General features: G+C 41.2%; 1 protein-coding gene across 1 annotated transcript in view; it reads right to left on the bottom strand.

Annotated features, from left to right (window-relative positions):
• LOC148016748 (pentatricopeptide repeat-containing protein At2g03380, mitochondrial-like) overlaps nucleotides 1-12,304 on the bottom strand; it is a 42,366-nt gene extending 30,062 nt beyond the window's left edge. Inside the window, exons 1-2 of the mRNA XM_087664676.1 lie at nucleotides 12,030-12,304; nucleotides 11,884-11,948 (exon numbers count right to left, since the gene is read on the bottom strand). Of these exons, the coding sequence (XP_087520802.1) occupies nucleotides 11,884-11,948; nucleotides 12,030-12,150 (186 nt within the window). The 5' untranslated portion in view covers nucleotides 12,151-12,304. The remainder of the gene's footprint in view (nucleotides 1-11,883; nucleotides 11,949-12,029) is intronic.
• Nucleotides 12,305-12,687: the final 383 nt, after the last annotated feature.

The following is a 12,687-nucleotide window of genomic DNA, read 5'->3' as shown; positions in this document are numbered from 1 at the left end:
TCCTTACCAAACTGGCATACTTCGCATACCTTATGAAATTCTGCAACTCTAAATGTAGACAAACCTGTAACCAATCCTTTGGACTGCATTAATTTCAGCCTTTGTACATTTGCATGTCCAATGCGTTTGTGCCAAATTTCAATATCTGCAACAATACATTTTCCTTTAGCATACATAGCAGCATTCATAGTAGGAATTCCAACATCCAGAGTAAACATACGTCCGACTCTACTTCCCTTTGCAACCAACCTGCACTTGTCATTGAAGTCTTCTACAAAGCAACCCTTTGTATTAAATCTGACTTGCAACCCTTGCTCTACCATCTGACCAATTGACAGCAAGTTCTTTATAATAGATGACACATGTAATATATCTGAAAGACTCTTTGTCTTACCATCATGCAAGGACAAGGGAACTTTTCCAATGTGTGAAATTGGGTGGCATGAATTATCACCCGTCTACACATAACCTATATTTTGCAAATCCTGCATCTCTCCAAACCATTCTGCATAGCTGGTCATATGATTGGATGCTCCTGAATCAACATACCAAACATCATCATACGTTCCCTTTCCTGTAACAGCATTCAGCATATGCTGCATAACAAACAGACGTTCATTTTTGTCTTCATTCTGTCGTGAAGACGATGCATAGTTTCCTTGCTGCAACTTACCACTGCGAATATCATCTTTCTTAGCATAACATTGGACTGCAATATAACATGTTTTGCCACAATAGTGACACACAATACCAAAGTTGTTAGATCCTCTGTTCTGCCATCCACCTCTTCCTCTAGAGCTCCCCCTGCCTCTAAAGTTTTCTCTGCCTCTAGAAACCTGCATTTCACCAAACTGTTGATTGAACCTGTTTTGCTGGTTATCGCCAGCACGTCCCATACCACGGCCTCTTGAAGGGTATCTTCCACATCCCCTTCCTGAACTTGAATAAAATACTTGGACCTATTCACCATTTCTTTCAGACGAATCACCCTGCATATTGATCTCTTCAGTAATCATAAGAGAGATCAACTCATCAAAATCTGAAAATGGCTTCCGTACATATACTAAAGTAACAAATGATTTCCATGCCTTCTCATTGTTAAGGCCACTCAGAGTGGATGAAACCAAATTATCATCATCTGGCATTGCATCAATCGATGCTAAGGCATCTGCAATGCTCCTTACCTTCAAAACATACTCATTAACAGACATTTTTCCTTTCTTCAAGGCATTCAACTCTTGCTTGAGTTGAATATTTCGTGCCTTTGTATTTACTAAAAACATGCTCTCAAAAATTGTCCAAGCTGCATGTAAAGTTTCTGCATTCTTGATATGTCCCAGCATAGTATTATTAATTACTGCAGATAGCCAGTACATCACCTTTTTATCTTTCGCATTCCACTCTTTCCATGCTTTTAACTCATCTGCAGTCGGAGGGATACCCAGCTCTGGCTCCTTTTCTTCACCTGAAACAAATTCATAAAGGCCCTTTCCAATAAGGAAGTTCGTCACACGGAACTTCCATGACGGATAGTTGTTCTTATCGAGCTTCTCAATAATGGGATTTCCATTGTTCTCTGTCATTATCACAAAACTAATACCAAATAGCAAGCAAATCTTCTGCAACCCTCGACCTGTAGTGCACAGCAATACACCAGACAGCCTTTTTCACTGTCTGCTCAATACATGCAATCTGCAACCTGTTTGCAGATAAACCTTATGTTTATTCGCTGGTAAACACCTTTGAACTTATAGATCTGAAATCTGTAACCTGTGCACCTATGTACGGCAGACACAGCTGAAATTACAGGATACCTCAAACTGCTGTCTGCAATCTTGTGAGGCTAAAACGGGACCTGAAATGACCTTGGATGGCCAAAATAGCAGCGGCAATAGCCCTGAAGGGTTTTTTTGCAGAATACTTAGCGCTCTTCGCGCACACCAAATCTCACTACAATCTGAGATTTTTGCTCTGCCCTGCTTCCGGTGCCTCCACAAGCACTATCCAAGAGAGAGAGTGGAAGAATGGAAGAGCTTCTTACCTGTTGCTTGCTTGCTCAAACCTTGCTTCTTCTCCTTTACTTTAGCCTTCGAAATTAGCCTCTCTCAGTGGTGCGGCTCTGATACCATGTCAAGAATCGCGTGGTGGGGGGATTTGCTCAAGATACTGCGCCGAACACACATAGAATGCACAAGAAAAAGCTCACTCAAGAGACAAGAAGAGAGATGGAGGCCAAAACGTTTTCTTGCTGGTTTCTTCTTCTTCTTCCACACACTTTACAATGTACACAAAGTATAGATAAGATACAACATACAGGAAAGTGGCCTACTAAGTCAAACAATGCATAACCGACTACACTAGTCGACTGGTGCTATAACTATGCCAGCTATAAGTAGGTGTAACAACCTGAATATAATAAGTAATGAGTCAGTGGCCATGTGAGAGTCATAATAACTACCGACGTGCTAAGTGTAGACGTGTGGACCCATCTAACCAGGCGGTCCATCATCAATGTCCGCATGTGTTGAGCTTGTCATCTCAACATATGCCTAAATGTGCAAAACCCCCCGATGTAGTGTGATAGTGGATAATGTGGTGCACTTAGTAGAAACAGCAAGGAAGATGCAGTGGAAGATAAGAGAGGGATGGGTGTAAGCCCAAACAGATTTGTTATGGATATTGTTGTGGGAAATATCTTAGGTTTATTTTGTCCATTAAGTGCACTAGATGAAGATGTACCCACTCCATATTAACCATGAGAAATCAAATCATTTGCAGGAAAGGGAAGGGTAGAAATACTTACAAGTTCTTCTTTTAGCTTCTTACCTAGTTTTGAGTTCATGAAGAAATACATGTCTTTCTCATTACTCACAAACCAAAGCTTGTTTTGAAGAGTTCCTTCTTAATGAGCATCTCTCGATCCAACAGAAAATACAAAATTAGTTAACATAGAATCTCAAATAATAGGGTTCGTACCTAGCATTGGGGAAAAGAAGTACTGTGAAAGTGATATATAATCCGAGCTAGATTCCAATTGTAGATGGCCAGTCCATAGCGGAGATTCCGAAGGTCATGCAAGATCATTAGTTCTGTGCCCGAATCTAAAGGAGAAAACTCAAATTTACCTTTAACCTCCTACTAAGCCCTATGCATAAGGATGAGAGCATACTCAACAACAAAAATTTGACCAAGTTGTGTAGTTTGACCTGTTGAAACGAGTCTTGTCAATAAGAGCATACTTGGTGGATGAGGAACTAGAACCATGAGGTGTCAAGGAAGATGAATAGATGGAATAAGATGGAGGATAAGATGGTGGTCGTGATGGTGGATAAGGAGGAGGGGGTAAAGATGGACAGGCAGAAATAGGGTGTTGATGTCCAATGAGTGCGGATTGTTGCAAAGGTATTAAAACACAAACATAAGTCCATATGATACCATATGTGTAGGTGAAGGCACTGGGACACGATAACCTTATCCAAATGTTAGCTAGGGCTCTACAAAATGATCGGATGGTCCACTAGGGAATGCCATAGAGGCAAATTGCAATACCAAATGATCCACAGCTGAAGAATGCCCTAGAGAGGAAAAACATGAGAGTGAGAGCCTCCATCACAAGTACACCACCCAAAATGGGTATATAGAGGTTCTAAAGGCTATGCCTAAATGTGCAAAACCCCCCGGTGTAGTGTGGTAGTGAATAATGTGGTGCACTTAATAGAAACGGAAAGGAAGGTGCAATGGAGGATAAGGGAGAGATGGATGGGAGCCCAAATAGATTTGTTATGGATGTTGTTGTGGAAAATATCTTACTAGATGAAGATGTACCCACTCCATATTGACCATGAGAAATCAAATCATTTGAAGGAAAAGGAAGGGCAGAAATACTTACAAGTTCTTCTTTTAGCTTCTTACCTAGTTTTAAGTTCATGAAGAAATACATGTCTTTCTCATTACTCACAAACCAAAGCTTGTTTTAAAGACTTCATTCCTAATGAGCATCTCTCGATCCAATAGAAAATACAGAATTAGTTAACATAGAATCTCAAATAATAGGGTTTGTACCTAGCATTGGCAAAAAGAAGTACTGTGAAAGTGATGCGTAATCAAAGCTAGATTCCAATTGTAGATGGCCGGTCCATAGCGGAGATTCCGAAGGTCATGCAAGATCATTAGTTTTGTGCCTGAATCTAAAGGAGAAAACTCAGATTTGCCTTTAACCTCCTATTGAGCCCTATGTATAAGGATGAGAGCATACTCAGCAACAAAAATTTGACCAAGTGGTGTAGTTTGACCTGTTGAAACGAGTCTTGTCATTAAAAGCATGCTTGGCGGATGAGGAACTAGAACCATGAGGTGTCTAGGAAGATGGATAGATGGAATAAGATGAAGGATAAGATGGTGGTCGTGATGGTGGATAAGAAGGAGGGGGTAAAGATGGATAGGCAGAAATAGGGTGTTGATGTCCAATGAGTGTCAATTGTTGCAAAGGTACCAAAACAAACACAAGTCCATATGATACCATAAGTGTAGATGAAGACACTAGGACACGATAACCTTATCCAAATATTAGCTAGGGCACTAGAAAATGATTGGATGGTCCACTAGGAATGCCATAGAGGCAAATTGCGATACCAAATAATCCACAGTTGAAGAATGCCCTAGAGAGGAAAAACTTGAGAGTAAGAGCCTCCATCACAAGTACACCACCCAAAAATGGGTATGTAGAGGTCCTAAAGGCTATGCCTAAATGTGCAAAACCCCCCGATGCAGTGTGGTAGTGGATAATGTGGTGCACTTAATAGAAACGGAAAGGAAGGTCCGGTGGAAGATGAGGGAGGGATGGATGGGAGCCCAAACAGATTTGTTATGGATGTTGTTGTGGAAAATATATTAGGTTCCTTTTGTCCATTAAATGCACTAGATGAAGATGTACCCACTCCATATTGACCATGAGAAATCAAATCATTTGAAGGAAAAGTAAGGGTAGAAATACTTACAAGTTCTTCTTTTAGCTTCTTACCTAGTTTTGAGTTCATGAAGAAATACCTATCTTTCTCATTACTCACAAACCAAAGCTTGTTTTAAAGAGATCCTTCTTAATGAGCATCTCTCGATCCAACAGAAAATACAGAATTAGTTAACATAGAATCTCAAATAAGAGGATTCGTACCTAGCATTGGGAAAAAGAAGTACTATGAAAGTGATGCTTAATCCGAGCTAGATTCCAATTGTAGATGGCCGGTCCATAGCAGAGATTCCGAAGGTCATGCAAGATCATTAGTTTTGTGCACCAAATCTAAAGGAGAAAACTCAAATTTACCTCTAACCTCCTACTGAGCCCTATGCATAAGGATGAGAGCATACTCAGCAACAAAAATTTGATATGGTCTATGGACTACATGGTAGTCCGATGGTTCCCCACCTATGTTAGATCAAGCAGTGGTGAGTTGGGAGGCCCAATTCTAATCGTTTATGTCCATGTTTGGCTATGGAGATTGGAGTGGTATTGTAAATGTGTTCAAAGTCATCTAATCCTTCTATTTTTCCTGCTTTCGTGAATGAGCTTTCCGATCAAAGGCCAAAGTTTCTCAAAGAGTACCTAGCTCTAATACCATGTGAAGAAATGCTCTTAACGTGAAAGGCATAAAAGCAATCATACGACAAAGCATAGACTGATAAACTCAAAACACAGTTAGGGCTAGGATTAGGGTAAGTCAGAGACACTAAACACAATGAATAATAAAGTGAATGAATAATGAATATACAATGCTCATACAGTAGACACACTATGCAGTGAATATTGAACTTCGAACTCTTGTATCTCAAGGATCAAGACAAAGGTTATGAGCTGTAGAGTGTATCATACTCCGAACGGATCCCAAATCACAACAAAGGCAACCTCTGAGTATCGCTAGCAAATGCAACCAAGGAAGGCTGGATCTCATGCAAACAGCAGTTTAGGAGAGAGAAAATTTGGGCTTACAACTGTTAGATATAAATGCAAGTATCAAATGTGAGAGAATGTCAAGCAACAGTTAAAAACTGCAAGCGCAGCATTCAGATGAGGGAGAGAATCCTGGCGATAGCAAAGAATAGGTGCCAGACGACAACAACATCCAACAATGGACAACAACTCCCAACAATAGACGACAGCTCCACAAGCCTGGCGACAGCAGAGCAATTGTATGCAGAAGGCTAGAATCAAGACCCGGATCATAATAAGTGGCTGGTGGAAGTTTTGACCGCAATGGCCTCTGCGAACGAGGTGTAGGCAGCAAAGTTATGGCTCCTAAAACTTGCAAAAATGAGATTGAGAAAGAGCGATGGGCTACGTGCATATTTATAGAAAGTTTAGGACACCCGAATTAGGGTTTTGCATATGGGACAAATTATCTCTCTAGGATTGCATTTCTTTTTAAAATTAAAGGTTTTCTTCATTAATTAAACATATATTGGGGCTATTTAAGTCAGGCTTATGCATTTTTAGTTCAACATCCTCCTCCTCAATCATTATCATCATCATTCACTAGGTGGACTTCCAGTTGGAGAGAAGCCGATGCTGGTGCCCATGCAACTAGTAACTTACTCTTGTACGCAATTGTCTCATGTTTGATATATGGATTCCATTTCCAAAGCATTTTTCTAAGTTCTCTTCTTTTGCAATGTTCTTTTTTCTCTCAACAACCTATTTCAATATTCGTATACACTTCCATTATTACATCCACTTCTGACAGCTTTCTAGTGCAGGTGATGCGATTATCCGTCATGACTTGCTTGTGCCAAAGAGGGAGTATGAGATGTGGTGAGGTGGGGCAAATGAGTCTCATCTATATAGGTATATAGATGCACAGTATCCAGAGAGGAAATTCCCTGAAGCATTGACTAAAATTTGAGAGTTTTGAGATCCTAGAGCTAGGACTGACATCCAAGTTCAAGATGGGTTGTTTCTTTACAAATAGCGGGGTTGGCTCCTAATCAAAGTTCACATGATGGGACACTTTGGCTGTCCTAGTTGAAGACGAGGAATCCATGGTCATGTATGTTCAAAGGCATTCTAACAAGATGGTTATGTATGATACTACAAGGCATTGGTGACAGACATTGAGTCTACTACAATTCTTCTCTATTTTTAGAAGTTAGTATAATTGAGATCAACATCAGCTTCTTCTAGGCACCTTGATGTTGGCTTGATCACCCACTGCTTAGATATCCATGGTCTTATTCTAATGGTCTTTGTTGTATGGACTATGATGAGTCATTATCATTATCTCATTGTATTGTATCAAATCACCCATGATCTAAGGGAGTTAGCAAATTAGTTAGCTCATGTATGAGTCTATGCATGCGTATTCGTGAGCTAGGCACAACAAATTATTTGAGGCAATTTTTTTGTGCTTATTTTTGTGGATTCAAGCATTAACTTATGGCTGACCAGCATTTTATTATTATTTTATTACTAGCTGACCTCATCCATTATTGGTATTATTTTGTGCCTATTTATTCAGGCTCCCTCCTCCTCAATCGTTATCATTCACTTCCTTGCTAACTGTAAGTGCAAGTTCTATTGAAGAGAGGAAGCCAATGCGAATGCCCACATAACTAGTGACTCATTGTTGTACGCGATTGTCTTGTGTTTGGCATATGGATTCCATTTCTTGAGCATTTCTTTGAGTTCTCCTTTTGCAGAGTTCTTTTGTTTTCTCTTTTCTTGTGTTCTATGGTCTATTACAGTAGTCTTCTATGCTTCCGTTGCTGCACCCACTTCTGACACGTTTAGCTTGCAATAATTGCAGATTACTATTCTTCCCTTGTTCCAAGGCTGAGGCAACTTGTTTAAATTGTTGGGTGGCTGTATTTAATGCTCACTTTGTCTGCAATTTTTCTTCTGCTGCCTATGTTTACGGGTTTTTTATCCTCGTAAGGCTGGCAGCTATATTTTCAGGCCTTTGGCTGCTGCAAACTCTTCATGTGATCCCTACCTACCTGGTTGCGTTTGATGCAATATTTCTCAATTGATCTTGGTTTATGCAGCAATCATCTTCTCAGCTTTTGTGATTCATTGCTCAGCTTTAGAGCAAGCTCGTGTGTATCCAATTGTCATGTTATTTTCACTACACTCTATCTATTGTTGATCACTCTCTGATTTCATTGTTGCTTGAACTCTTGAAATTGTTGAGAGTATGTATTCTTGGCACACATGCATTACTCATAATCCCTTGCCTCAATAATTTTTCTATATCTACCTCCTCATAGCTCCTACAAGTTCTACTACTAATGCTCAGCATGCAAATGTTTTTTACTCATCTATGAGTGTCCTATTGGAGCCTTTCTATAATTAGATTCTCCACGAGGATGCTATCTCTTAGTGCTCCAAATGTTCCAACAACTACAAGTCCACATTTTAGGCTCCAACCATGCGGCCCTAGGGATGGTTACAAGGGCCTCCCTTCTAGCTTGCTAATGCAAGTGATGTAGCTCATCCCTAACAACTCTTTAGTGCCAAAGAGGGAGTGTGAGGGTGGTGAGGTGGGCCAATCAGACCTCATTTATACTTTAATATAGGTGCATAGTATCCAAAAAGGGATTTGCCTTGACACGTCGACCAAAGTCTAGCAATTTAAACTCGTGGAGTTGGGATTGACATCCAGGTTCATGATGAGCCGTTTGACAGAGAGCGGGCTTGGCTCCTAATCCAAGTTTACATGAGGGGACACTTTGGTGGTCTAGCCGAAGAAGAGGCATCCATGGTTACTTATGCACTATGGCATTGGTGACAGGATGGTCACATGTACTACGTGAGAGCTATTATTGACAAACATGGACTGCTGATACGAGTGCTTTCTATTTTCAAGAGCTGGTATAATTGACATTGACATTAGGTCCTCTCCAAAGCACCTTGGTGGTGGCTTGTGCACCCACTACTTGGGTAACCATGGTTTTATCTGTCTCATTGTTGTGTGTACTCTAATAAATCATTCTCATTGTGTATTGTATTGTATCAGGTCACCTATGATCTAAGAGAGGGTGTTAGCGGATACGTCCATTCATAAGTGAGTCTATGCATGTATCAATGGGATGAACATTTACCTTTTCCAATGATCTTGTCGCCACATTATTTGGGGTAATTTATGGCTAACTAGCATTTTTTATGTGGCCAATTTTATTTGATTGGCCTTTATTGTGGCCGACTAGTTCATGTTGGGGGGCAATTAAAAGGCTAGGCACTTACTTCATCCTATATACTTCTTCAGCAGGTTCCGTGAGAGAGAGGGAGCTAGTGCTAGTGCCCAAATGACCAACAACTCACTATTGTTTTTGTACTATCTCATGTCTTGGTATATGGATTCCATTTGCCAAGCATCTCTTTTTTTTTAGTTCTTTGTGCAGTGTTCTTTTCTTTGTAGTGTTTTTCATCTCTTCTTTCTTGTGTTACACAGCCTATTACAGCAATCTTCTATGCTTCCATCACTGCATCCACTTCTGACAAGGACGAATCTGCACTGATCACAATGTTGAATGCAAGGCAGCTAAAGTAAGCTCCTGCATGCTGTTGTAATGTGTCATTAGGGATGTGCTGGAATATGGCAGAAGAGTGCTGAGAATGCAGGCTATGAGAGAGAGAATGGAGGCAACTGATCAATGGTGATAGCAGCCTGAAATGGCAGTTGCTATAAATAGGCATGCAAATCAAAACTGGCAGATCTACTGTCCATAAGTGCCATAAAATAATCAGTCCAACCTGCTATGCAAAATGCATAAAATCAGGTCACCTTGGACTGCCACATGGCAATGCTGGAAATGCACACTAAAATAGGGCAGTAATAATCTGGATCAGGCTGGAAATGACCACAAGAAATCAGCTGAACACATGACCACTAGAACATGTCAGAGCTCCTTTACTCCACCAAACTTTGATAGAGCTCACAACCATGAGATGGCATGCATGAAAACAATAAACACTAACACCCCCTCTCAGATCTTGGAAAAGGCTGCAACCCAAGGAGACACGTATGATGAGCCATAGGAGACTATGAAAGAGGCTTTGTGAAGATGTCTACTGCATTGCCCATAGTAGGATAGTAGACCACCTTCAACTCAAATTCCAAGATATGCTCTCAAACATAATGAAACTAAACCTCTATCTGCTTTGTCTTTTCACTTCCTTTGCTGCTGCCTACATCATCATAACTCCCAAATGCCACTGCATTTTGGGGTCTATCTCAGGAGCAACACACTATTGGAGCTGTTCCAGGCATTTCCAAACACCATTGAGGCACGGAGGCCCAAGGTCTCTTTGTATTATCCATCATCTAATACGCCTTCATCTTCATTGAGCATTCATCAGAATGTATTTCTTGTGTGTCATTCATTTTGAGTATATCTCTATTCACCCTAGCATTTCCTCTGAGAAGAAGAAAATGTTTGCAGTCCCCCAAGCTTTGGCACTGCGGTAAATTTGTTGAAAGTTTGGAATAAGGTTAAACTCTTGGTTGCAATCACAAATGACTTTTTGCATGAGGTCTCATCCCACTTGAAAATGCTCAGCAGCACTTGCAATATGCACTACTTGTGCTGAACTTACCCATAGGGTTGAACTAAGCACTATCTTGTGCTTTGCATCATTGTGACCCAAGGGCTTGTGGGTGGCAAGTTGTGGAAATTTACTGAGAGAAAGAAGTTGAAGCATGAGCATCTCACCTAGGTGTAGGATCACTGTTGATTATGTGAAGAGAATTTTGATGAAAGTGGACAATCCAGAAGATTGTGGAAGATGGGAAGGAGTGGGATGGTCAAGCTTTTGCCCTGATCATTGTGACCACAGTAGATTGCATTGTTCTGCTTACCCAAATGGCAACGACCTGTGCTGAGAATTCTAAGAGGTTGCAAAGTTCAATTGAGACCAAGAGCCTTGCTAGAGTCATCAACCTCAAAAGTTAGCTCCACAGTTTGCTCCTCAATGAGGGAGACTCAAACATCTCTTTGAATTCACAATAGCCCAAACCTCCATCTAGATCAGTGCCTTTCAGCCCTCTCTATGAGCAGCCCATAACACCATCTCATGCAACCTATATGCTGCCAATAAGCTCACACAAACACTCCACCATATATATGCGCAGGGCTGATGGATCCACACCAAGATCATGTAGAAACGCTGTAGTGCCAAGGAGCTTGTGCTCATTCCTATTCAGAGGTCACAGGTGGTAACGAAGCTTGATATACGCCAGCCTTGGATCATTATGGACCACTGCACACAATTCTATGTAATCATTCCATGCAAGTAGACAGTTACAACACAAAGTATCTCTTGCCACCTTATATACCCCGTTTGTATTCCTAATTCACCTATCCACCGCATTCGTCCAAACAAATGTACAACTACCTATCTTAAGCTATTTTGTTGAGTGCTATGTTCACGGGGTTAACTGGGAGCACTTTCTTCACTTACAAGACTTACAACCTCTTGTAAGATAGCAGCCTGACCCAATTAACCCCTTTTACCAGAGTTCGCTGATTTCAGATACTTTGAGGCGGAACATCGTTGTCAAGGACAGACAAGTAGAGTCTGCTGGCTGTTGGAGATACTCGTTACTTACATCCTGTTTCAGCAACATTAACAGGCAATCTACCTCTTGAAATGGAAAGGAAATCAGTGACTATTGCCGAGCAAGGGCAAGTCATGCACGAGTATGGATTATTGCATCTGTACAGCGACGTGCGTGTAGCATTGATCAAATAAGACTTGCCATTCGTTTGAACCATTCGGTGATAGGTTGGTCACAGCCAGAGGAATAAATATGTATATGATTTCACATGCCTCCGATTATTATCGTATAGAAGTAATACCAAATGAATTAACTGTTTTATTCTGGAATATACATGTACCTTGTCCAGGAACTGCAGCTGATGGGAATCCGAGAAGGACAAATCTTCTTGCCTATGGAGTTCACCTTAAAAGAACAACGATAGGGTTGGAGTACCGGCAAGGAAAGATGGACAGTGGTATTAAGAAGAGGGGCCAAAGAACTTACTGCAATCCTGTGGTGCGGGGTTGCAGACTGAGACACGAGGCAGAGGAAGAGGGGCTCCGTGAGAAGGAAGGCTAGTCGTGACGGGCTGTGGGAAGCAGAAGGAGAGAGAACCGTCAGACATGATGATGATAATGTTGATTATGATAATACGAAGGAGAAGGAGAAGATGGTTCAATGAATGATGTAGGCACAAGTAGAAGAAAGAGGAGGAGGAGGAGGAGAAGAAGAATAAGAAGGAGGGCAGTCCCTAATAGCCTGGTAACAGCAGAAGCCTGCGGTCCGCAACCTCTCGCCCATGGCGGCCACAAACGCCCCCTAGAGCGGGACCCGAAAAGTTCCCTCCCTGTCAAAAGCGCATCCTACGTGGCACGCCAGAAAAGAGCCTCCTCTCACTTTCCTTACGTGGCTGTCATTGAATGGACGATGCCCGGTCTTCTCTTCTTGTGGCTGAGAACTCCAAACCACGAAATTAGACTCGTTATACACCAAGTGACAAGACAATCAATTCCCGCACACTCTGCACGAATTCCCGCACACCCTCCACAAACATGAGCACCGTACCTTTGTACACAAATGGACACAATTTGTTTAAAAAATAAAAAATAATAAACATTTAAATTTTTTGATTGGTTGCAAATGCAAATAGTGCACCATTGTT

Source organism: Lygodium microphyllum, chromosome 23 (assembly GCF_053477565.2).
Source record: "Lygodium microphyllum isolate KBCC chromosome 23, Lygodium_microphyllum_v1.1.10, whole genome shotgun sequence".
NCBI classification, from domain to species: Eukaryota; Viridiplantae; Streptophyta; class Polypodiopsida; order Schizaeales; family Lygodiaceae; genus Lygodium; species Lygodium microphyllum.
Note: the sequence above shows the minus strand (reverse complement) of the source record. Positions and strands in the feature narration are given on the sequence as shown.